This window comes from Cyprinodon tularosa, unplaced genomic scaffold, assembly GCF_016077235.1.
Source record: "Cyprinodon tularosa strain WSP-4 unplaced genomic scaffold, ASM1607723v1 ctg204, whole genome shotgun sequence".
In the NCBI taxonomy this organism is placed as follows: Eukaryota; Metazoa; Chordata; class Actinopteri; order Cyprinodontiformes; family Cyprinodontidae; genus Cyprinodon; species Cyprinodon tularosa.
Genome location: NW_024038751.1, coordinates 620,503 through 644,508, shown reverse-complemented (window position 1 = coordinate 644,508; position 24,006 = coordinate 620,503). Strand labels below are relative to the sequence as shown.

At 37.8% G+C, this 24,006-nt stretch overlaps 1 protein-coding gene across 1 annotated transcript; it reads right to left on the bottom strand.

Moving 5' to 3' along the window:
• Window positions 1-1,282: 1,282 nt before the first annotated feature.
• LOC119783413 (phospholipid scramblase 1-like) lies at window positions 1,283-21,757 on the bottom strand. Its single transcript, XM_038284924.1, has 8 exons — window positions 21,600-21,757; window positions 21,033-21,119; window positions 11,053-11,324; window positions 10,287-10,329; window positions 8,147-8,367; window positions 5,636-5,797; window positions 2,818-2,979; window positions 1,283-2,724 (listed from the first exon to the last, which is right to left on the bottom strand). The coding sequence occupies exons 2-8, from the start codon at window positions 21,043-21,045 to the stop codon at window positions 2,665-2,667; spliced, it is 933 nt and encodes a 310-aa protein (XP_038140852.1). The 5' UTR covers window positions 21,046-21,119; window positions 21,600-21,757; the 3' UTR covers window positions 1,283-2,664.
• Between the last annotated feature and the right edge of the window lie 2,249 nt (window positions 21,758-24,006).

Genomic DNA, 24,006 nt, shown 5'->3' with positions numbered 1-24,006 from the left:
ACTGTGAAATGTCAATTTAGTAATTCTTTATTAAGTGGATAACGCTGTCGTTTTTTTAAATATATTGCATGTTATATTGACAGAAATAAATTAACTCAAACTTTTGACCACTATATATACATATATATATATGGATATATATATATATATATATATATATATATATATATATATATATGGATATATATATATATATATATATATATATATATATATGGATATATATATATATATATATATATATATGGATATATATATATATATATATATATATATATATCCATCCATCCATCCAGTAGCCTATCTGACACACTTGTCCCGAGTTGGGTCGCAAGTAGTCAATGGGCGAGAGGCGAGGTACACCCTGGACAGGTCACCAGTCCATTGCATTATATTATATATATATATATATATATATATGTATATATAAAATGCATTACATACATGTAAGATGTAATTACATGTACATCATCAATTTAGCACTTTTGACAAATCTGTATTATTGTGCTACATTAACACGTTAATTTTATTGTGATGGATTTGTATAATATGTTATATTACATGATTTAGAGACTTCATTGACTTCATAATGTCTTTGCAAGGTGATATACCCGTAGCAGCCAATTATTTGTTAATTATTAACAAAGTTTCTTATTTTTGTGGATAATCTAGCTAAGTATATTCTACTTTATTATTTGATATCTTTTATAAGATTATGTTTTTTGGTTATTTAGTTTTGATCCTTAGGTTCTGGTTAGTTATGATTCATTTGGGTGAGTTATTTTTATGAATAGGCTGTCACTAATAGGACCAGCATGCGTCTGGGTGGGCGTATGTTTTTTTGTTGGTTTTTTTTACCCTAAATATGACCTTAATGTGTACATTTGTAAAATTTTCTGATATTGTTTTTTAGTTTAAAGAAAACATTTTTTTTCAGCAAACAAAACACCTTCGACAGCAACGTTTTACAGTAATTACCGTAACATGTTTATAGATGCGCTATAAAATATTCAAGTGACGGTTGCAGTGATTTTATGCCACCGCCAGGGTTCGCCAGAGGGTAAACAGAAATGTTTCCTGGCTAGAAGTGCAACACTAAAAACAGAAAGACTCGACCTTTTCACAAGAAGGCGGAGCGAAGATCGAGGCTAATGTTACCCAAGTGCTTCCTGAGGTTGGACTTGTTTTTGTGGGTTTTCCCTTTAAAAGGGCAGCGGCACATTTTTTAATCCCACTCTCCCCACTGTTTATACATGAAAAGCAACAATGACACAAGCAAAAGTTTAAGGTAATATCAGTTTAATTCATGTCTTTTTTTTTGTAAAAAAATGGAAAAGTTACAGGACAACGATATAAGTGAGCAACTTATGCATATTGCTTGTATGAATGATTTGACATAAGCATACAACAATGTTTAACACAATGTACACAACATGGCTTCATTTCCAGCCTTTGGAGAGAGATTACTGGCATATTGGCAAAAGAAATACAACACAGAGTTAGTGGCAATAAGGAAAAAACTTCACAGGGGTCATGCCCATGTTATCCTGATAATCATAACCAGATCATTTACATTTCTCAAACATGAATGTGCAGTTTTCTAAAAACCATGTAAATTGCATTATGGTGAAATTTTACATTCAGGTTTCAGTCTAATTCTTTTTCCTCCCTCGAACCACAACTTCCCTTGTTTTGGTTTCCTATCCATTCTGCACATAAAGGCTGTTTTATTTGCTTTTAAGCCGTGCACTCAGAGTGGTTTTAAGGAAACCTGGCGGCTAAAGTTTAACCGCTGGATCAGTCTCTAAGGAAAATGCGAACCAGCCAAGACAGCATGCTTTCATTAACGTTACAGTCTTTCCACTTTTATGGTTAACATCACAGACTGTGGACACTTCCACTTAAGGCAGTGAAGCAAACCATGTAAATGAGTGCTTTGGTAAACACGATATGCATGCAACAACTCGAGTTCACAACTTTATTTTTCAAACCAGAATAGCAGAACCACATCCTCATGAAGTTAAATGGAACCAAATTTAAATAATAGCTTCAGATAAATGCTGGAACTAAGATGTCTGAATTCATAGCAAGAATCTTTTCCTAAACAGTAGCTAACCTAACAATGCAATATTGGCTGGAATAAACATTTATTCCCATCATTAGAGTGTAACGTGCATTTACAGGACAATAATCTAATTAAACAGGTAGATATTGTTAGTAGTTCTATAAACACTGGTTCATAGCTAAACTAAAATGATTTATAAAACACTGAGTAACAACGTAGTGAGCCGATGTAAACTGCTGTTGAAATAAAAGAAAAACATTGTTAATACATTTACATCCATGAGATTATTGCACTTTAACTATGTTGATTATGAATTCCTCATGAGCAAGGTTACAAAAAAAGTCAAAAACAATGAAGAGCACAGATAGATGTGGCAGGAATTTGAAATATCATAAAATACATTTAATAGTATTTGAGTTATGCATAAAATCATATGAGGCAGCTCAGATTTCCACACACAATCATTCTAGAAGGTCGTTAGCTATTATTTACTTTTATGCATCTATAAATCAAGAAAGTATTTTTGAAGAATGAATGTAATAAACAAAGATACAGACGCTGGATAATAGGAGTGGACTCTTTCATTAGTTTTTCCTCAGTTATGAAAACACGGAGCTACGTTGGTTAGCCTCTCCGACTTTCTCAAAGAACATGAAGTCCTGTAGGTCACAATCAAGAACAAAACAAAACAAAACATTAGGTAATATCTCAAGATAGAAACCAAACTACGTCACTAAAATTAAGGAACTTACGATGAGGAAGCAAGCGCCCATGAGCACGGCCTTCATCTTTACATCTAAATCCATGGGAAACTGAATGCCGAAGTTGTCGGTGTCTGTGAAGACTTCTTTCAACAGGCCACTCCACTGCTTACTGATCCGACCAATCGTCTGTTCACCATCTTTCCCCTTCAGCTATATAGCAAAACAGAAGTTCCACAGATACTGATATTACCCTGCTGCAACTAGGGGGTTGAAGCACCAAATTCAAATGAGAAACTATGGAAAATTATCAAAATATTGGTCAATGAATGTTTAGATTACTGTTTATATTCTATGATCAGGCAAGTAAAAATAATAGGAAAACAACAACGGGGCATAAGTGTTCTAGATAAAGTATTTATGGCAATCTATGACTAAAATTCCCTCAAGGGGTTATTTATTACATTTAAGACAGCATTTGTGTAGGAAGCTCTTAAAAGAGGGGAAAGTACTGGGCCTAGAGGGCACCTTTTAGGGAAACCAAAGAAAAAACCTTGTTCGGATCTGTTAAAAACAATATGAATATATATGCAATCCATTTTTTTCTAATTATACTTCCCCAGAGCGAGATTAAAGCCCCATTGACACTACCCTCTGAAAACCGATCTGTGCCGGGTTTCAGACCGAGCTTCGATCAGTTAACTGATCCGAGCTGGATTCCTCAAGAATGTTTACACAAGCTAGGACGGTTCCTCGCCTCCAAGTGACCATCTACGGTACTACTGCTCTCTAGAGGAAAAACAAGCAAATCAACATGGCGAGGCCTGTAACATTCAGGAAGTTTGGTTATAATTGTGATATTTCATTGTTTGCGGAGAGTCAGGCGAAGAAGGCAGACTTTGGTGAATTTACTTGACAGAGTCAGCTTTTGGGAAGTGGATACCACAAACGATAGTCTAATCAGGGCTTACATACACAGGAAACAATGATAGACGTTGAGGTTCCTCACACTGCTAAGCAGAATCATCACTGGAAATCGTGTGGCGAGGTAGGGAAGCTGGTATATCTATGAATGTCTGAAATTTCATGATTACAGAGGCTGACTGTGAGGAGATGACACAGTCTGCTCATGCACTCTTTGTTATCTTAGAACTGGGCCAGAACTGAACCATGCCGAGACCTACTGACAAACTAGTACCAGTTTAGCGCTGTGCGTTTGTGTCTGCCGTGGTCCATTTCAGTTTTTTGTGCCATTTACACTCAACAGATATCTCAGTTACCATGCTCGGACATATCTCAGCATGGTTTAAAAAGGTTAGTGTAACTGGGGCTTTAGTGTCTGTGGTTCAGATTGTCTCCGTCTCTGCCTGATGCTCACTCTATGGGTACCTCTGGGTTTCCGCTGCAGGTGGTAGACCCAGTAGGGGATGGCCTTGCATCTCTCTGTCAGGCTGGGCCCGGCCAGCTTGCGCAAGGAGGAACCTGACCAACAGCTGCTCGCCAACAAAACCCAAACATGGCTTGAAGGTGGGGTCCCAGCTCCACCCTACCAGGCAGCAGTGCGTACCTATTGTAGTCATCATAAGGGGATTCTAAAAGGTCTTTCAGCAACTGTTTGAATCCTGACAATATCTTGAATGATTTTCAGAAAGATCATTGGTTGACCTCAAAGTGGTTCTGGCAAACCGTCGCCACCTCTGGAACGAGAAGCAGTGCTTCACTAACAGTATTTTCAGTAGGAGCGTAGAGTTGCGTACTTTGACTGAGGACATTGTCAGACAGTGGGAATAATACCTTGGGGACCTCCATAATCTATCTGACATGCCTTCCCTGGTAGAAGCAGAGACCGGGTGCTCTGAGCCAGACTCATCACTCAGGCTGAAATCATAGAGGGGTAAAAAAAAAAAAAAAACTCCACAATGGCAAGGCTTCAGGGGTAAATGAGATTCACCCAGAGTACTTTAGAGCTCTGGATTTTCGTGGTTGAATAGCCTCTTAGTCAGGCTTGGCCCTGGGGTTGGACTCCAGCAGGGCTGCCTTCTGTCACTGGTCCTGTTCATAATTTTAACAAACAGGATTTCTTGGTGCTACCAAAGACCAGGGGTGGTCTGGTTTGGGGACCAATGGATTTTGTTACTGCTTGGCCATGGTTCTCTACCGGAAAAAGGTGGCTTCTCCTCTTCAGGTAGCAGGGGTTCTTTTCCTCAATTGGAGGAGCTCAAGTATCTTTGGGTCATGTTCATGCGAGAGGGGAAAATGGTGCAAGAGACCGATAGACTGATTGGTGCCGCTGCTGCGTCCAATTTCTTAGAGATAGGGTGAGGAGCTTGGTCATTCGGGAGAGGCTAAGAATAGAGCTGATTTTTCTCCACATCAAGAGGACATCTTTTTCGGATGTCCCCTGGATGCCTCCCTTGGGCGTTGTTCCAGTCACATTCCACCAGGAGCAGGCCTTGAGGATGACCCAAGACATAATGGAGGGACTATGTCTCTTGGCCAGCCTGGGAGTGCCTCTGTCTTTTCTAAGAGAAGCTGGAGGAAGTGTCAAGGAGACAGAGGTCTCGGAGCTCCCACTGGGTCTGCTGCCTTAGCAACCAGATTACAGATAAGCAGAAGAAGAGGAATAAGTGTTTGTTTTCTATGTTACTATGAATTTCACTTAATTCCAGTGTTGTAGAAACAGGCAGATTATTCTTAGACCTGGAGATTAATTTAATTTCTAATGTAGAGGAACAGCACCTGAATCCCTGCTCTGTCACATTTTACTGATACTTTGTCTTTGTAAAGACAAAAAAAAAAAAAAAAAAATCCATGTGAAAGATAGAAGAAAACACAAAGCCCAACCTACTAACTACTAGCCTGAGCTCACCTCAAAGTTAACATCTCCACAGCAGTTGCAGGCGAAGCAGGGCCCCTCCAGTTTCATCAGGGTCTGTCCTTCTGCTCCCTGGATGGAGAACTTGGGCAAGAAAGGGTGCCAGTCCTGTTTGACGAACCCTATGGTGGTTCCTGGTGGAGCCTGGACCTCCATCTGGGAGGGGTCAAACACACATTTTAACCCCAAACAGAATTAGTCACTTTGGCACAGATGATTATAAATAAAAAACATCACAATGTCACAAAGCTTCTCACAAAGGGGAGCAGGAATGCTAATTGAAGCTGTTACTTTACCATCGTGACACACAGAGATAATAAATCTCACATGGCTCCTGCCTGAAGAGTGAACAGAGAACTGTTGTGTGTGAGGGTATTAGCTTGGGATCCGGCTAGTGAGAACGGCGAGCTAACAACACGATTAAATGAGGGAAAGATAGCTGAGGCAGGAGGAATGACAAGGAGACAGTTTGGACACATAATAGGTCTATTGAGGTTAAAAAGCCACCTCTGACTCAGCAGACTGGACACAAGATGAGAGATGCAAGTTTGATTACATCTAGACATGCAAACATAGTTTGATCAGTCAAACCAGGATTTTTGAAATGAAACATGAAAGTGCAAAAATATGTCCAGTTAATGGTTATTTGACACACAAGATCAAATCGTCATTAAACGCCACACTGGTATCGCTGATGACTGAATACATTAGAGTACCAATAATGAGGAGGAAGAGAAGCTACAACCTAAAACTGAACACCAAAACAACAATAGAACATCTTATTTTCCCCGTGAGGGGAAAAGGATATGCCCCAATAGCAAAGTGAAACCATCTGATTGGAAACCGACATCGGAAATCAGTCAAATATCAGCAAAAAAAGAAATATCTAAATATATCGACCAGCATCTAAAATATCAGACACAACCACACTAATAGACACACTGTCAGTTATGGAGTTATGATTTTATATAGCATTTATAATTTTTGTCTAGGCATTAGAATCATCTTGCATATGATGAGGGCATGCAATAGTAATTAGGGAAGTCATTATGCATCTTTTTTTATTTCAGATAAGTTTCATATATTACAGCTTTGAGTATTCTCCGACTGTGATATTGACCCAATACCTATCAATCATACATACATTCACCTAAAGGCTTTATTGATTTTACTCACAGGACAAGAACCGACCATCTTATTAATCTAGGAAATTGGAGAGAAAATGGCGCTCCCATATGCCTACGGGAATCCTACATAGTCTGGAAAAATAGTTTACTGCTGTATAAGAGGACCCTAAGTAAAGCAAGAGCAACAGATTTCTCCTCATTTATAGGGGAGAATAAGAATAATCCAAGATATCTTTATAATATAGTTGCCAATCTAACAGAAGTTATTGTCTTTGGACCAGAGTCTTTAAAAAAGAAGCTGATTAGTCAGTCACTTCATTTGGATGGGATTAAATTGATCTCAGAAAATAAAGTAAAAAATCTTGGTGTTATTTTTGATCAGGATCTGTCATTTGGTTTTGTTTGGTAATAGTATATCCTTTAAATGAGCATGTACGATTGATCTTAACTGATACAGGGGGAAAATATGATGGGTTAAAAAAAAAAGAAGAAGCTGTTGGTAATGGGCTAAATGAATGTGCTCACCCATGATGTGAAAAGTTGTTGAACTACATTTTAATTTAATTTCAGCATTCATGCTTTCTGTGGTTGGAGTCAAGCGGCACCTCAGCACATTTACCATATCGCCCCATATTGCTTTGCAAAAGTTCCCCAAATATCTCAAAAGTGTGAATCTCTATTGCAGAGCCTTCTTTAGATGTCCAGATAAAGCTGTAGACCCTGGGCTGGTCTTTCAAGCACAAACTTTAAGATCTAGGGTCAGAACTGAACTATATCTAAAATAGTGCATTATTTCATTCATCATGTCAAAAAGCTAAATTCCATCTAAAGAAAAAAACAAAATAACCTTTTTTCACCATGTTCTACTGCAAAAATATGTGTTCTATTGTCGAAGTGCAGCAGACATGCATCAATGAAACCATCCCAAAAACAGGAGTCGCGCCTCTTTTAACTCTACTTCTACGACCAGTTAAATATACATACATATATATAAACAAAATCAATACTAACATTGGTTATCAGCCTCATTAATTGGGTCATTATTAGTGGTTATATATTAGTGGTTTCACTGCATTTATGTTCCTTTAGTTTTCAGAAGAGGCCTATAGGGCAATTTAAAATACCAAACTTTGCTGTTGAATTTCTTTTAGAAGACAAAAACTGTAGCCAGTCTTTTTCAGCCAGCTGTTTGTAAATGCACAGCAACAGATGGGGGAGGAGAAGCTGCAGAGACATCTCTTTAAACTCCAATGCTCTCTGTATTAATAGACACTCATGGTGTTATAAACCTTTCCATAGGAACAATACAGAACTACAGTATATCGCTTAAATTATTATGACATGAGTCAAAGAGACAACAGAAATATTTAGAACAGACCTCCTGCAGACAGCAAGGACACCAGCAGGAGACACATCGGAAAGGCCGGATGAGACGGATGACCTCCCTGTCCATGTTGTCCTTGATCTTCATGTCGAAGCTGCGCAAAGAACCGCAGCAGTTTCTGGTGCAGCAGTCGTTCTTCTCTTTGGCTTTGTAGATCTTTTGGCCCAGACTGTTCTTTATCTCATACTGGTTGTTTGTCTCAAAACCAATGATGGCTGCAGGGCAGTAAAGAATAGAGATAGTTAAATATTGACGCAGCTTAACATTAATCAGTTCTTAAAGCTGACACACAAATTAATTTCCATCCTTTACATAGAATAGTTTGTTGCAGTATCATGACTCTCAATGAAGAATACTGAAAGATCCTGCTTTAGTTTGAATATATTTATTCATTGCAAATTAATACTGATATTAACCAAATTCAGCTGCTTCCGAATCGTTGGTGCCATTAAGAATTTGTATTAAAAATACTTTTGTTTTGTCTTTAATTGATTCTTTACGCATTCAAGTTAACTGTGTTTATTGGGTCTAGCAGTTAAACGGGTTCTAATAAACCCATTTCAGTTTAATCATCCAAACTAAAATAATTCTGTTCAGATGCTTACTGAGCTGAAGTATTTTAGTCCTAATTAAATTAGGAGAGGTATGACTGCTATTGCAGGAGAGTCGGTGCTGCAGTTCTCATAAATCTGTAGAAGTAGATATTCCAGTGTGTTTTGCAAGATATTGCAACATCTAGCACCTGGCTGCAGTACGTGTTCACTTGTGAGCGAACACATACGTTGTGTGTGCATGTATGCACGTCATCCAGTGATAGAGAGACCACATATTTACAGCAGAAGGCAGTACATTGTGTTGTAAAAAGGAAATTAAATAGATATTCTTCCAGCTAATAGAAGAACTTATCTAAATAGCATTATTCTTAACTTTCAAAATTATTGGCGCATCATTTAACTTCTGCTAAATAAAGTTTCAGCAGCATAAATCCGCTAATGAAATTCACAAGTTTGTGCCTTTTGGTCGTGGGTATGTCTAAAAGAGTATGACTTGCATTTGGGTTACATGTGGTAAGACACTGTGCAACACAGCAGCTGCAAGCTAAAAACACACTATTAGTTTACTTGTTTAAACTTAAATGTAAAGGATTCTAGTAGGAGCTGTTTGGAAGGGATAAAATTATGAGTCACAAAATAAAATACAAAGAAATAAAACACATAATTCATCTGAGCTAACATTTGTGAGTCTGTGCCCACCAATAATCATTAAAAGGTATAGTCGCGGATTTTTGCGAATTTTTTAAAAGACCCGCCGTCTCCACAAAAAAAAAAAAAAAAATGCACATGTTCAACCCTGTACAATCCTCATGCACGCTCGGTTTAAAAGTTGCAGTTTGCATCGTTCATACAAACTTACTTTTCTAAAGAAGATTTGCAATTTTTCCACTATGTCAGCCTCACCAGCGGTAAGTCAAAATGGGGATGAGCACGTAGGATGGCCTTACTTAAAAATATAACCAGAATGATTGACAATTAGGAGGACCACTTATTTAGATGATCCACCGGAAAAAGAACATCCTCCACTATACCTTTAATTTCATTGTCTAGGGTGGCAGTGGGGGTTGTTGAAGAGGCAGGCTGCTCCTCCAAATGTATTGAAAGCAGTAGATTTAACATTTAACGATCTTGTCTTTCTGCCATAACGATCAAATGTAATTATTTTTTTAAACTTTTTTGCTCAAATTTTTATGCAGTAAAGTTGCCAACCTGACTGATAAAAACCCAAGTACAGTGAAGAGAATGGTAATTTAAACAAACATATGGAGTTTAATAAATGTGGCTGTACTATGCATATTGTACGATTTTCGATGGCATACCTCTGGAAATGGTTCCTAATAGTTTGCTAGAGAATAATGATCCAAATATAATTGGTTCCAATCAAAACAATTCTAAGAAAAAATAAATAAACTAGCTTCTTTTTTGAGACATCTCCCCCCATACATTAAACGCATTCAAATTAAAGGTTTAGATTTCTACATATTTTTAGTGCGAATCTAAGCTAGTGCAACAAAACATAATTTTCTTATACATCTTTAAATGGGGAGATAATATATGCAGTTAAAGTCTGAGGGATTTACCTTCAAGGAGCTCAACTTTTTGGTGGATCAGGATCTGGTCAATCTTAAACAACGAAAAAAGCAGATCAAGAACAGACACTCTGCATCTATACATCCCATTTCCTTCTTCAAACAAATGAAAAACATTGCAACACATTTAAAATATTTTCATTAGGAAGTAATATATATCAATAACATTTGCTTAGAGAAAGAACAAACACCACAAAGTAAGGAAGTAAGTGCAGACTATCTCTAAATATATCAGCCAAGCACACAGCTTCATGCCTGAGAAAACTGTAAAAAATTACACAGAGAAAAACTGCTGACTTACTCATTTTATGTGAACATTGTTTCAAAAGTTCAAAAGGCTAAAAGGATAAAGTTCATTTCTAATTTTAAAATCAAGACATCTGACTGACTTGAAAAGGCCACAGCTGGACTTTTTCTAAGCTTTTAGTAACTTCAGTTTAAGCTCATTGGAAGTTAAAATAATAAAATGCATCTTGGTTAATATTTTAAGTGTTTAAACCTTATATGAATCACTGGAAACCTGGACAGACACCCATTACAATAAGGCTTTTCAATGTTTCATCCAACTAGACTTTAAGATGTTTTTTAACAATTGAAGGGAAGTAAGCAAGTGTTTTTCCAACCAAGAGGGAGGCCCTGCAGATTCTGACAACTTTCAGAACACCATTCATATATTTTTTTTATTCACAATGATTGTATTTTCTTTTCATTTTAAGTTGCATTCATGTATAAGATATGTTCTCCTACTCTGACCTACCTGTGTCAGGTACTCCAGCCCAGGTGGGACACCCACAGGAACCGACGCTGGAGCTGGAGCGATCGCCATTGACTGGCCGCCATAACCTGGTGCTTGACCAGGAACCGGGCCCGGTTGGTACATAACAGGAGGCTGGTCCTGGTGGTAGCCAACATTGAAGCCTGGTTGAGGTGCATAGCTTGGGTCTCCATAGCCCCCTGCTGGAACTGGATAAGGTGGTGCACCTGGGCCGCCGGGTTGAGGGTAAGGAGAATTGGGAGAGCCTGGATACCCTATAGGGAAATACAGAAATTCCTCAGCTTCAACAATTCTACAGGGAATTTACCAACTTTCGTGATAATTTTATATATTGGATATACTGCATGTTTTCCAAAAGAATTAAAAACAATCCACTGGAGTTGGTTTCCAAGTTTAAAGACGTTCGCTTCCCATCCAGGAAGCTTTTTCAATTCAAAATGTCAGGAATGGCGTTGAGTTTAAGGTTTTATACAGTAGCCCAACAGAGGATTGTTTTTGCTTTGAAAACATTTGCTATCTATGGGAAAGACTTCCTTTTTGCTATTAAACATTAAATTGTAATCCGTCTCAGAGACACTATCCCTCTCTTCGTCTCCTCCTCAAACACACGCTGCCCCCCCCCCCCCCCCCGCTGGCTTCCTTTCTCTCTGTCAACCAAGCTCCCCGCCTCAGCTGGCTCTCCCACTTTGCTCCATCTTTCACCCTGCACCTGCACCTCTGCCATCTTTCTGCTCCTTTGGCGCTAAGCTAAAGGAAAAAAAAAAAAAAAACGCTCTTTTTCGCCCTCATGTTCCTCCGTTGTCGCACAAACTTGCCCACACTTCCTCACCACCTCGGCCGTATCTAGACCCACAGCTAATTCTTGATTATCTCTCTTGTGTTGTGGCGTGGAATAACATAGCGCAGACAAAGCTTCAAAATTGAGCATAAATCAAAAATATCTGCGTCATACCTGCGACAAGTTCACTATGACACACTGACGTGGGAGTATAACCAGCCCGGGCTGTGCATACTCCCACAGCAGTGTGTCGCAGTGAGCTTGCCGCAGATATTTTTTTATTTATCCCCAATGTTGAAGCGTGGTCTGCACCATGTTATTCTATGTCATATCATAACAAACATAAGGAAGAATCTGAGATTGTTCCTTATGTTCCTAACAGATACATTTCGCTCTAAAACTGTAGGTTTACAAGTGGTTCCTACAATTTCTAAAAGTAGAATGGGAGGCAGATCTTTTAGTTATCAGGGTCCTGTGGAACCAAGTACCAGTTTTAGTCCTAGAGGCAGACACTGTGTCTAATTTTAAAGGTAGGCCTAAAACTTTCCTTTAAATAAGCTTATAGTTAAGAGTGGCTCAGGTTTTCCTAAGCCATCTCGATAATTATGCTGCTATAGGCTTAGACTTCTGGAGGTCATAGGGACCCCTATTTCATCATTCTATCTCTACTCTCCCATTCTACAGAATCTGTTAGTTCAATCTCTAATTTTATGCTTTCTCCAATTTTTCTCATAGTAGCTTTGCCTTGTCTGTTCCTGTTTGGCCGTTACACCATCCTGGTCAGAAATATCAGCTGTACTGCTGCCATCAACAATTTTGTTTATAGATGTTGGAGGTGGGCCTGTTTTTCAGTGTACTCCTGTTTCTCTGACTCTGACTGGCTTTTACAGTTGCCTTCTGTATGTCTGCTTCTGTCTTCCTAGTCGGCCTCGGCAGATGGCCGCTCACACTGAGCCTGTTTCTGCTGGAGGTTTCTTCCTGTTAAAAGGGAGGGTATTCCTCTCCACTGTCGCTACAAACATGCTTAGTGTGAGGGATTGCCTTCGAGTAAATGAGTCAAGGCCATCAACTGGTTTTCCTTAGATGGACAACTTTGAATCAATTTGACTGTATGATCTGGTGTATATAAATAAACTGAATTGAATCCCTCAAGAATTTTAGATAAGAAAGGAGGATTAGAAATAGGTCTACAATTGACCAGGTCATCTGGGTCAAGAGAAAGTTTCTTTAGTAAAGGTGTAATTACAGCTACCTTAAAAGCCTAAGGCACATATCTCTGTAACAGGAGTACATTAATCACATCTAAAATGGAGATGGAAATTAGAGGGAAGATTGGATCTAACATACAAGTTGAAGGCATAGATGAAGATAATAGTTTTAACTCAGAGTTCAATTGGATCAAAATAGTGTAAACCTGGTTCAGACTCGATATATCTTCTGTGGTTCTGCTCTCTCCGTACGAGCACCACCACAGAATGTAGGTAACACTGGTGTCTGACCTTTGCTCTGTGGTGCTGCTCAGTGAAAAGAGCCTGTGCATAAACCATAGAATGTAGATCACATATGTCAATAGTAAAAACCATTTACAGCTGATTAAAGAGAGCACATTTTTCACAATTTATATCTGAAAACAGTCAGATATTTTAACCGATCCTGGGCTTTTAAACCAGAGAGGTTGCAGCCTAATCACAAAAAGCTAACAAAGAAAACTCAAGCAAAAAATATTCTCATTCCCTAAAAACTGTATTTTCCCCCCGATAACTCCTCTTTTTTTTTTCCCCCCAGAAAAGAAGGTCCCTGGTCTCCCCAGGTGCAAGACAGTAACCTGTCATTTTACCACCTTTAGGTAACAATTACAACCCTCCTTTTTATTTACATCCCTATCATACTTCCTCTTTGGGTGAGTGGGAAGGCTCTTCTTCAGCTCCCAGTAATCAGATTACATCACTATTCCAATGAAAACAGCATCAAGTTCATCACCCAGAAAACCTACTAGAAATAATTAGCCAAAAATCCCTTAGCCCTCCCTTGGAGCACAGCTCACCTGCTCAAGACATATTTAAACGTTCAAATTTTGACTCTTAAATACATGTGGTAAACACACCCAACTGAACCACAAGCAAATATAAAAAACAACAACATGTAATTCTATAAATACTACCAATAAGGATACACCGACCATTTTTTATTTTTATCTTTTAACATCAGGGCATTTTGCCTTTCAAATTTTTATGCAAATCTCTCTGGAACTTCAAATTATGTTGAACCAAGACTCCCATTGTGTTTTTATTGGACTCTGTTGTGTGAAGCCTCTAGACAAGACTTTTAAAGTGAATTTAAACCATATAATCACTCCAAAATCACATTATTTGAGACTTTCTGCCTTCTAGGCATCATGTCCAACTACATATGTGGTAGAACTGAAAAGAAGAAGGTCTTGAAACTACAAAGCTACCTGTTGGTTTCTTATCTGATGATCAGCTCATATGCCAAATCTGGGTTTCTTTAATTTCTTATCAGTTTACAACAAGAAGGTTAATTTAAAGACAGTGTATGATGGAAGAAAGTGGTAGTGTGAGAGTACCTCTGTGCATCTGTTTAGTCTCGACTGTTTTCCTTCTCCACGATGAAAGCACAGAACTAATTACCTCCCAAGTCTCAGAGCAAACAGAGGTGTTTTGCAGGACAGGAAGTAAGCAGTTAGCTTTAAAAGCATCGTGAAGAGTCATGGTTTAAAAGTACACCCACTATTAATTAGTACAGCTTTTGCTATTAAGGAGAGTTATGGGTGTTATTACCCAATAAATATGATTTTAACCCTACTACCCCATATCTTATTACTGAAAAACAAAAGGCCAAAACAGAAGTGTTATCTAAAGTGGTGACTTTTTCAGCAAGTCTGTTCCTCTGTGGAGGATTTGTGGCCAATGCTTTTTTCTGTCATGGCTTCCGTGGTTAGCAGCCAAAGCACTTTTTATGCACCCCTCTGGGTCATCTTTTTTTCCTGTTCTGGCCGAGCCATTTTATTACACATAGCTACTTCAAAATTCCAGATAGTGCCTATAATCCACACCTCATAGTCAAATTGAATAAACATTACAAATGCATTCAGATCCCTGCATAGATGTAAAAGAAATAACTGTTAAAAGATGTATAAAAGAGACAACACTTCAGTGTTTTATTATTCTACATTAAATGCAGAAAACATAACTGTTTAATGCAGCTTACCAATTAAGACAAAAGAGTGCTTTATCTGCTCACTTCTACCTTGTCTGTTTTTTTAAGTGCTTAAATTAGCATTTTAATATCCTCTGATGTAATGACTTGTGTTTTAAAAGGGTAATCTTTCAATCTTTAACAGATATTATCTCAGTTCCTTTCCTTTGTCTTTAATGGTGTCACAGATCAACTTGTCATGGCTGGCTTGAATTTACTTCGAAACACCATGCTGAAACTAAAACATAAAATAACATCTTTTCCTTCACTCAGTGACAATACCCACAACAAAGGAGGACACTGTGATTTCAGAAGTGGCGGGAATAGAAGCATTATTTAATATAACTAACTTCAGCGTGTTTGACCATCCAATCACGGACCCGATTCAGTGGTGCATCAGATATTTGTAAAGTGAGCTTATCAGTCAAACAAGAAAAGACGGAGGACCATTCATGAGCTTGTGTGTGGTCTAATAAAAATAGCCTGTACTTATATAGCGCTTTTTCAAGTAAGGAGACTTGACCAAAGCGCTTTACGCTACATTTAGTCATTTACCCATTCACTCACACACTGAATCTGCTCAGGAAGGCTGGCTTCAGCTTGAGCTGGGGTTTTCTGCTTGGTCCTAGTGCTCGATTAATGTCTGTGTACTGCAGTGTAACGCATTTGGACAGTAAAATTAGCAGGGGACACTTCCGCCCCCTCTCCCCCCCAAAAAAATTACATCCATGCCCACCAATAAGGAAGAGTTGGTGTTAGCACTGATTTGATAAATAATAATATGTATGGTCAATTTTAGGGGTCTAAATCACACCCATCATGGCAATTCGATTCAGTATCAATTTCCTGACCCAACGATTAGATTATTCTTAATACTCAAGAATTTTCCTACGCCACTTTTGTCTTGCCTAGTCTTTACGCGAGCGTGTGTGCAAACATAAAGAGGGTAAAGGCTAAAGGAATCGAGGTAGGAGGGCAAAATAGGTTTAGCGCCACTGCAGCACGGGAGTCAGAATTACGTCCAGGAGCAAATGGATAAAAATAGGACAGAGGGGGAAAAAAACTAAACATGAATCGATACTCTTGAGGACGTGTCGATGCATTAGATTGTTGGCTGTTGGATCGATGCATCGATATAAAACAATTATTATTTACACCCCTAGTAAATTCACAGAGTTAATCAAGAGAAAATTGTTGATGTCGGTCATCAGGGGACTTTTAAAAATCTTTAGTTATTTGACCCATTTTAAAAGCTGAAAATGTTAAATGGAAGATGTTTGTGGGTGTTTTCCCAAGTTCAAATAAAGCTACAATTTCACCATATTGCAAACTGACAACAATAATATAATATGATCAATATTCAACCAAAGGACCTTTAAAGCAATGAGCTCATCTGTTCTTTCCACAGTCTAATATAAAAGCTTACGCTGGTTAAAGAGATGGAAACATTTTACAACTTCATGAGGTTTAGTGGAAAAAAAGTGTCTTGTACTTTGAACATCTTCACAGGTGGCACACCTGTGGTCACGCTTAACCCTGCTCTGACATTTATTTGACCCAACTCCTGATTACAAAGACTGTTTTAGACTTCTTCTGAAAGCTGTGACCAGAAAAGACCAATTTGGATGAGGTAAACTAACGGTTAAACTTTTAACAGTTGTAATTATTAACTGGCTTCAGTATCAGTAGTCAGCCTGAAAGATTGTATCTACTCCTCCTCCTCGCCCAGAATTTCTGGGTATGTGAAAATGTAAATAACTAGAGGGAGATACCCCATTAATGCTTAAATAATCATCTTTCTGCAGCAAAGTTTCTGTAAGACAACATAAATCACATTGGTTGTCACAAATCAAGCCATCCTATTTTAAACCACATTTAATTAACTTTTAATTAGATTATCATGATTTACTCCTTTAAGATTTTTTTTTCAGATTTATTTGATTTTGGTTGTGGGTAAGACAAAGTGGATGGAGTAACCAGTGGGTAACAGTTTATGTGACCGAAAAACTGGGGAAATCACTCCAATCACCAACAACATGAAGAAAACATTAAAGCAGAATATTGATGATCCCTTTTACTTACCTTAAAACTACTAACAGTTATTGCCATGTGTGTAACAGGACACCCATGGGTCTTTCTTATAAGTATATATTTTTTTCCGCAATTAAACAAGACTCAGCATGTTCTGACTGGTCTTTGTAAAAGGTGTGGCAAACCAGCCATAAAGCTGCCAAGTGTACCATATGGAAACAGAGATAATAAAGAAGGACGATCTGAACTACCTTTAGTATGCACTTTGCATAATATTAATAAACTACTTTGACAATTAACAGGTAACAGACGGGGAATCAAAACTAGGAATCGAACATTTTAGAACATGTTAACTATTCCAAAAGAAATGAAGGGAAAGAACTGGTTCTGACCAATTATTCAACCCTACCGTTGTCAGTTTATCTAAAAAAAAAAAAAAAAAAAAAAAAAAACTCAGTTATCTACAAACTCCACACATGGAGCTAAGTACTTTTTACTTATTGGAATCCAATGAATGCAAACTGCAACCAATTTAGTTTTACTTGGCTAAACTAAAGAAAATCTGAGGTCACACCATGGTTATTAACCCTTCGAAAGAGATTCCCTTTAAAGTTTCCATGACTCAGGTAATCTCTGTGTGACACATGGACTTCAGAACACACTTTTTTACCAGGGCATGGACCCTGATAAACAAAGCTTGTGCCTTGAATGGAAAAAACATTACTGGAAAAATGCAGATATGCAAAATCAAACATTACCTGACATGGATGACTGAGAATCTTCATCAGCAAAAAAAATAACAAATTTCCATTGAAAGTTGTGCTGGTTAAGCAATGTTTTAGTTCCATGATCTCAGAAGGTGTGTCCATACAATGAGACAGGCTTTGGCTTTTAAAGGCATGGATTCACTTAGGCAAGAAGTGTTATAAGGAAAAATGAGTCATCAGAGATTAGAAAGCCACATTTGACAGAACTCATATTTTCTGCAAACCATTTTTTTTAAACAATACATTACATCTTGTTTTGTATGTCCAGTCATTTTTTTTTATGTTATATATTTAGAATCCTCCATCCATCCATTTTCTTACACGCTTAATCCCAAGCGGAGCCGCGAGGGGTGCTGGTGCCTATCTCCAGCTGTCTATGGGCGAGAGGTGGGGTACACCCTGGACAGATCGCCAGTCGCAGGGCAAAACAGAGACAAACAACCAACCATTCACACACCTAAGGAGAATCTAGAGACAGTCATGTTTTTGGAGGGAGGAAGCCGGAGTACCCAGAGAGAACCCACGCATGCTCAGAGAGAATGCAAACTGCATGCAGAAAGGGAATCGAACCCGGAACCTTCTTGCTGCAAGGCAGCAGTGCTACCTACTGTTCCACTGAGCAGCCGTGAAAAATTAGTCATGAAAGATCAGAAAGCCACGTTTGACAAAACCCATATTTTCCGCAAACCCTTTTTTTTTTTAAAAACAATACATCACATCTTCTTTTGTATGTCCAATTATTTTTTATATTATATATTTAGAACCCAACATCACCCAATGGTATTTCTGTCATAATTTAAAGGTATATTGGAGAATTTTCGGGAATATTTGAAAAAACCCGCCCTCTCCACTTTAATAAAAAATGCACATGCACAACCCTGTACCCGTTCCTGCGGGGGAACGCCTATTAAACACGTGCGCTTGCTCTTTTTAAAATTTGCTGTTTGCATCGCTCATACAAGTTTACTTTCCAAAAGAAGATTTGCAATTTTTCCACCAAGTCAGATTCCCCACCAGTAAGAGAAAATGGGGAGTAATGCAAGTAGGACGGCCTAGAGTAAACTGGTGAAGATTCTCAGTCATCCAGGTCATAGTCATTCCAAAAAAAGTAAAAAAAAACAATCCACTGGACTTTGTTTCCAATTTTGAAGACATTTTGCTTCCCATCCAGGAAGCAAGGACAAAACCCCCAAACCAAATATGAGCGGAGTGGTGTTCGGTTTCTGACTCTAGATTAAGTCCTCATGCAGATGAAGTCTTAACGAAAACCTTCCTTGACGATTACGGCTCCCATGACAACTGAGTAGCCTTGAAACAGATTATATTTTAAACCAGCTCAAATAAAGGCTATGTTTTAAGCTGCACCCCGTGGCGTCTTTGTCACATCTTTGTATGCATAACCTGCTACATTGTGGTGCGTTTGCGTATGCGAGCCAACGGCAGAAAAAAAAACATCACCTGATTTCATTGTTGCTGTTCTGTTTTCTAATCTATATTTTAAAAGCTTTTGAATTTATTGTGGATTTTACACTCACTACTTGGGCTGGGCGATATGGACTTAAAATCTTATCATGATATTAGGTGATAATGATAAAACACTCTCTTCATTACTTCTTTGAAGACATTCTTTGGGATCTGGCTGTGACTGCAGCAACAGCAATCCTAGCCCCACAATCACTGTGCTTGAACTAAAAAATATACCAATTTAAAATAAGATTAAAATAGGCAACAAGTGTGATTTATATCACTAAACATACCACAGCAAGCACATCTGATCATTTCTTCTAATTTGCCAATGCCCTAATGAAAGCAATAAAATGAATTTACAACTCATTTTATGGGGGGTTAATCATTACTAATTCTAATTTTTTATTTAGATTATAAATGAAATTATTAGGACTAAAAAAATTAGTGAGTACAAGTACAAGTACTCACTACTTGTACTTGTTGCTCCTCCATCTTAGATCCACACAAACCTTTTTTACCTCTCTTCTGAGTTCATCGCTTGCATCCTACTTCTCTCATTTTTCTTATATTTTTAAATTGTATAGCAGTGCTAATACTAATGCATTGGCATAGCATTAGTATTATGATGCCTATTACAGCTTATCAGTTTCATCTTTGTGTACACACCGCTGTGACTCGCATCTGACCCAACTGGTTCTTTGTAATGACGGCATTCAATGTTGGCAATAAGCTTAGTTGAGCCACTTAAAAAGGTCACAAGTTTCCAATTTGTTTTAACTCTCAAACAAGAAGTAAGAAAATGGGTCCACATGTGTTTCACAGTCACCCACCCACTTTTCAGGAAACTTCACAAGATTTGCATCAACTCGAAAGTGAAGCTGACCCTACTAACAAGGAAAAAAGGAACTAGATAGATAGACATGATGCCTTTAGAGCGCATGTGTCATCTCATCTCATCAAGGGAGTCCAATCTATTCAATTCAGTTTAGTTTATTTCTATAGCGCCAATTCACAACACAAGTCATCTCAAGGCACTTTACAATTCAACCAGATCATACAGTCAAATTAATTCAAAGTTTTCAATCTAAGGAAAACAAGTTGATTGCATCGACTCATTGACTCCCTCACACTACGCATGCTTGTAGCGACAGTGGAGAGGAAAAACTCCCTTTTAACAGGAAGAAACCTCCAGCAGGACCAGGCTCAGTGTGAGCGGCCATCTGCCGAGGGGTTCAAGGAGACAGAAGCAGATGACATGAATGGATTCTGGTGTGCTATTGTTTGGTTGGAAAGAAAAGCTGCAGCCACACAGCCCTTTCTGGAACCAGTTTGACATCCCTGCTGTAGAGCCTTCCTTAGGGAGGGAAGAGCCCACAGGACCAAAACAAACATACACCAGAATCCCAAGGAACAAGTTTCATGTTTCATCACTTTTTTAAGGACAAAGGCCACATGAGTAGTAAGAGGATACCAGGGGCTGAATCAGGCCGTGATTCATTGCATTGTGTGGAAAACCTGGGTTAGGCAAGAGTTAAAGAATCTCAAAAGACAAGTTCAACAGCCTCACCATAGCTGTCAGATATTAATGAGAAAAAGTTAGGAGGAGGTAAAAGCAGGCTTTATTTGATTTATTTTTTACTGTAAAGTGGGAGAGTGTACACAGAACCAGCAGTGAAATGTTGATGCTTTAAAGAATGCCTCACCTGGAGCAGACATTTTGATTGGAAGAGAAATGGAGAAGAAAAAGTAGGTCACACTTCCTAGATCCCTCCCAGATTTTCCTTGGAAAGCTGGGGGGGGGGGAAAAAGTAGGGGAGTTGAGATATGAACTGTGGGAGAACTAAAGGGTGAGTACAGACTCCATACCATATGCAGATTAAAACCATGAGGCATTATGAAGCCACATTTACAAAACAAATCTGACTGGATTTAAATCCAGTTAGTAGATCCAGGAAAGTGGGCTTATATATAAATAAGGGGGGAAAATTAAATTTGCTTACACAAAAAGGTAAGAAAAGAAAAAAGTTTAAAAGGTAACAGTGGTACGGTTAAAAAAAAACACACATCTGGTTGTGTTCTACTTAATTAACCCACTTACACACAGCTGTTTTTTTTTTGTTTTTTTTTTGCATATTTCAGGGGGGAAAAAACTATCTGAAACATTTTGTACTCTTGTTGCTTTTTCTCTCTAAAAAAAAAAAAGGTGAATGCTTCCAATTATTCAGTATTATTCTGACATGCAGGAAAATAAAAGATGCAAAACGACTTACTCGTGAATATAAACCCAGAAAAGAAGTGAAGAAGCAGATTCTTGGATCCAGAGTGATACTTGTAGATTTTTCCTCAAGCTGTTAGTCGTTGTTGTTGCCGCTGGTCTTTATCGGTCACTCCACCTCCCTTCCTCTCTCTCTCCTCCCCTTCCGTCAGTTTCTTTGGGCCTCCTTGTAGGGCGGTGTCCCACAACAGAGGGCGGAAACCAGTTTAATTCAGGCTATACCTGTTTTAATCATTTAGAATAACATGGGAGACACAGCCAGTTGATAAACGAGAGATGAAATATGTTATTTATAACTTATTATGGCATCGAGAAGGACGATGATGTCTTAAACATTTGTTTTCATAGGTCCGCGTGCGCACCTTTTACTGATATTAAGGTAATTTCAAAATAAAAGTATGTCAAGACTGAATACCTGACTGCTGCTTACAGAAATAATGAAAAATACAATAATTGAAATGCAACCTCGTAAAAACCAAGAACGGGATCGATAAATTTAAAAAAGTTATAAGTATACAAAGGAGTTTACAATATGCATTTTTTTCTTTGGAACTCAAACTAGCACTTCAACAAATAGGGAATATATATATAACTTTCTGGTTGTTCACAAAAACAGTCAGTTTCTTCCTTCTTTCCTCCAAATAAAATAAAAACTATAAACAGTTTAGTTGTCATCGTATTTACAAACGGTAACTGCCTTTTTTTGTAATTGCATCATCCTCTAAAGCAATTAATTCAAACTAAATTTCTTAAAGTTTCATAAAGGTTTGACTGAACCTTAGATTTTATACTGTAGTTTTATTTTTATCAGACAAAGATAATGTAAGTTAACACACAACCAGTTTTTAATGAATTATGATGTTTACTCCCCTCTTCTTGCAAGGGGGGGATGGATAACCCCCCTAACCCCCTGGAAATTACGCCCTTTTCACTCCTCAGAGATATTAAAGTTATAAGTTACAGTTTTACTTCGACAAAACGTTTGAGGGTGGTTACCGTAATATGTTTGTGGATGCGCTATAAAAGTAATCGAGCGGAGGGAGACTCAGCAATCAAATGCAGCTGCGGGGAGAGGTTCGTCACATCTGTCTGACACATAGAGGCATCAACCACCAGGGGTCGCCAAAGCGCCAGAAACAGAAACATTTCACAGCAGACAGAAATTCTCAGAGGATTTTGCAGCATATTTCATTCAGATATTTAACCTGTCAATCATGTTTGACCAAATAAAAATGTTTTGACAAAATATAAATACTTAGCTATTGTTTTTAAGTAGCTTTTTAAGGGTCGTCACTTGAGTATTTATTTTGCTGAGTGTGTTTTACTTTGATTCACTATATTTAAACACATGTATCTGTAGCCTAATACCATCTCATTACTTTCTCAAAACTAGCTTGTTACCTCTATGCATATTTATAACAAAATTAGGTTACCCCCCCTCCCTTCTGTTTCTGTTACACTGCAACTACAGATTATTTTGCAAATCGATTAATTATGTATTTAATAATCTATTCTTTAATAAAATAATTAGTTAATAATTGGACACCGAAAGGTTCCTTAGAGAAAACTTTTTACGAAATTAAACCAGGTGAAAATAAAGCGTTTCCACTTGACGAGTTCTGGATAGAGCATATTGACAGATGAAAAATGTTTTTATCTTAAATGCAAAATGTTTATGTATTTTCTTTTTTTTTTTTTTTTGGTACAATTAGAATTCTACTATTATTTTATAAAAAAAACTCTGGGTAACCAGAGTAAATATATATATATATATTATAATTTCAAAAAGATGAAATTGTCCAGTGAGCTGTCTCCAAACAAAATTTCTTTTTGTTTTACACTTGCGTAAACAAAATGACAAATAAAATCTGTCTAAAGTCTAAAAAAAAAATTGCTGCTCTAAGTGGGTTGCTTTGTCAGCTAAAGGGACATTTTACAGCCTCTACACTCCAGTTAACGATGAATTGATTCCTAAATTAGTCAATGGTTATTTCAATAATTGATTAATCATAATTAATGTAATTAGTTGTTTCAATCCTAGTTCTGTTTAATATAGATACTGTCAGAAACTTTTATGTAGAACAACACTAGACTGAGTCAGTAGTTTTTATGTTATATTAACTAACTACAATATTAGGTAGGGTAACCAGAGTAAAAGGCCGCCCAGAGTAAAAATGTGTCATAAATTTTTTTTCAGTTCGGATATTCTGATTGGATTCAGCAGGATTAGAATAAAGAGATCGCTGAATAAAGAGGAGAAATTACAAAAAAAAACCCAGCAATTAACTAGTTTTGCACCAGCTGTCTGCTTGTATAGCACTATTTTTTGCCTTCCTGTTTTCAACATGTTTAATCAGTCATTCATAGACAGCTTGCACCTTGACATATCCTAAGTTGTGTTC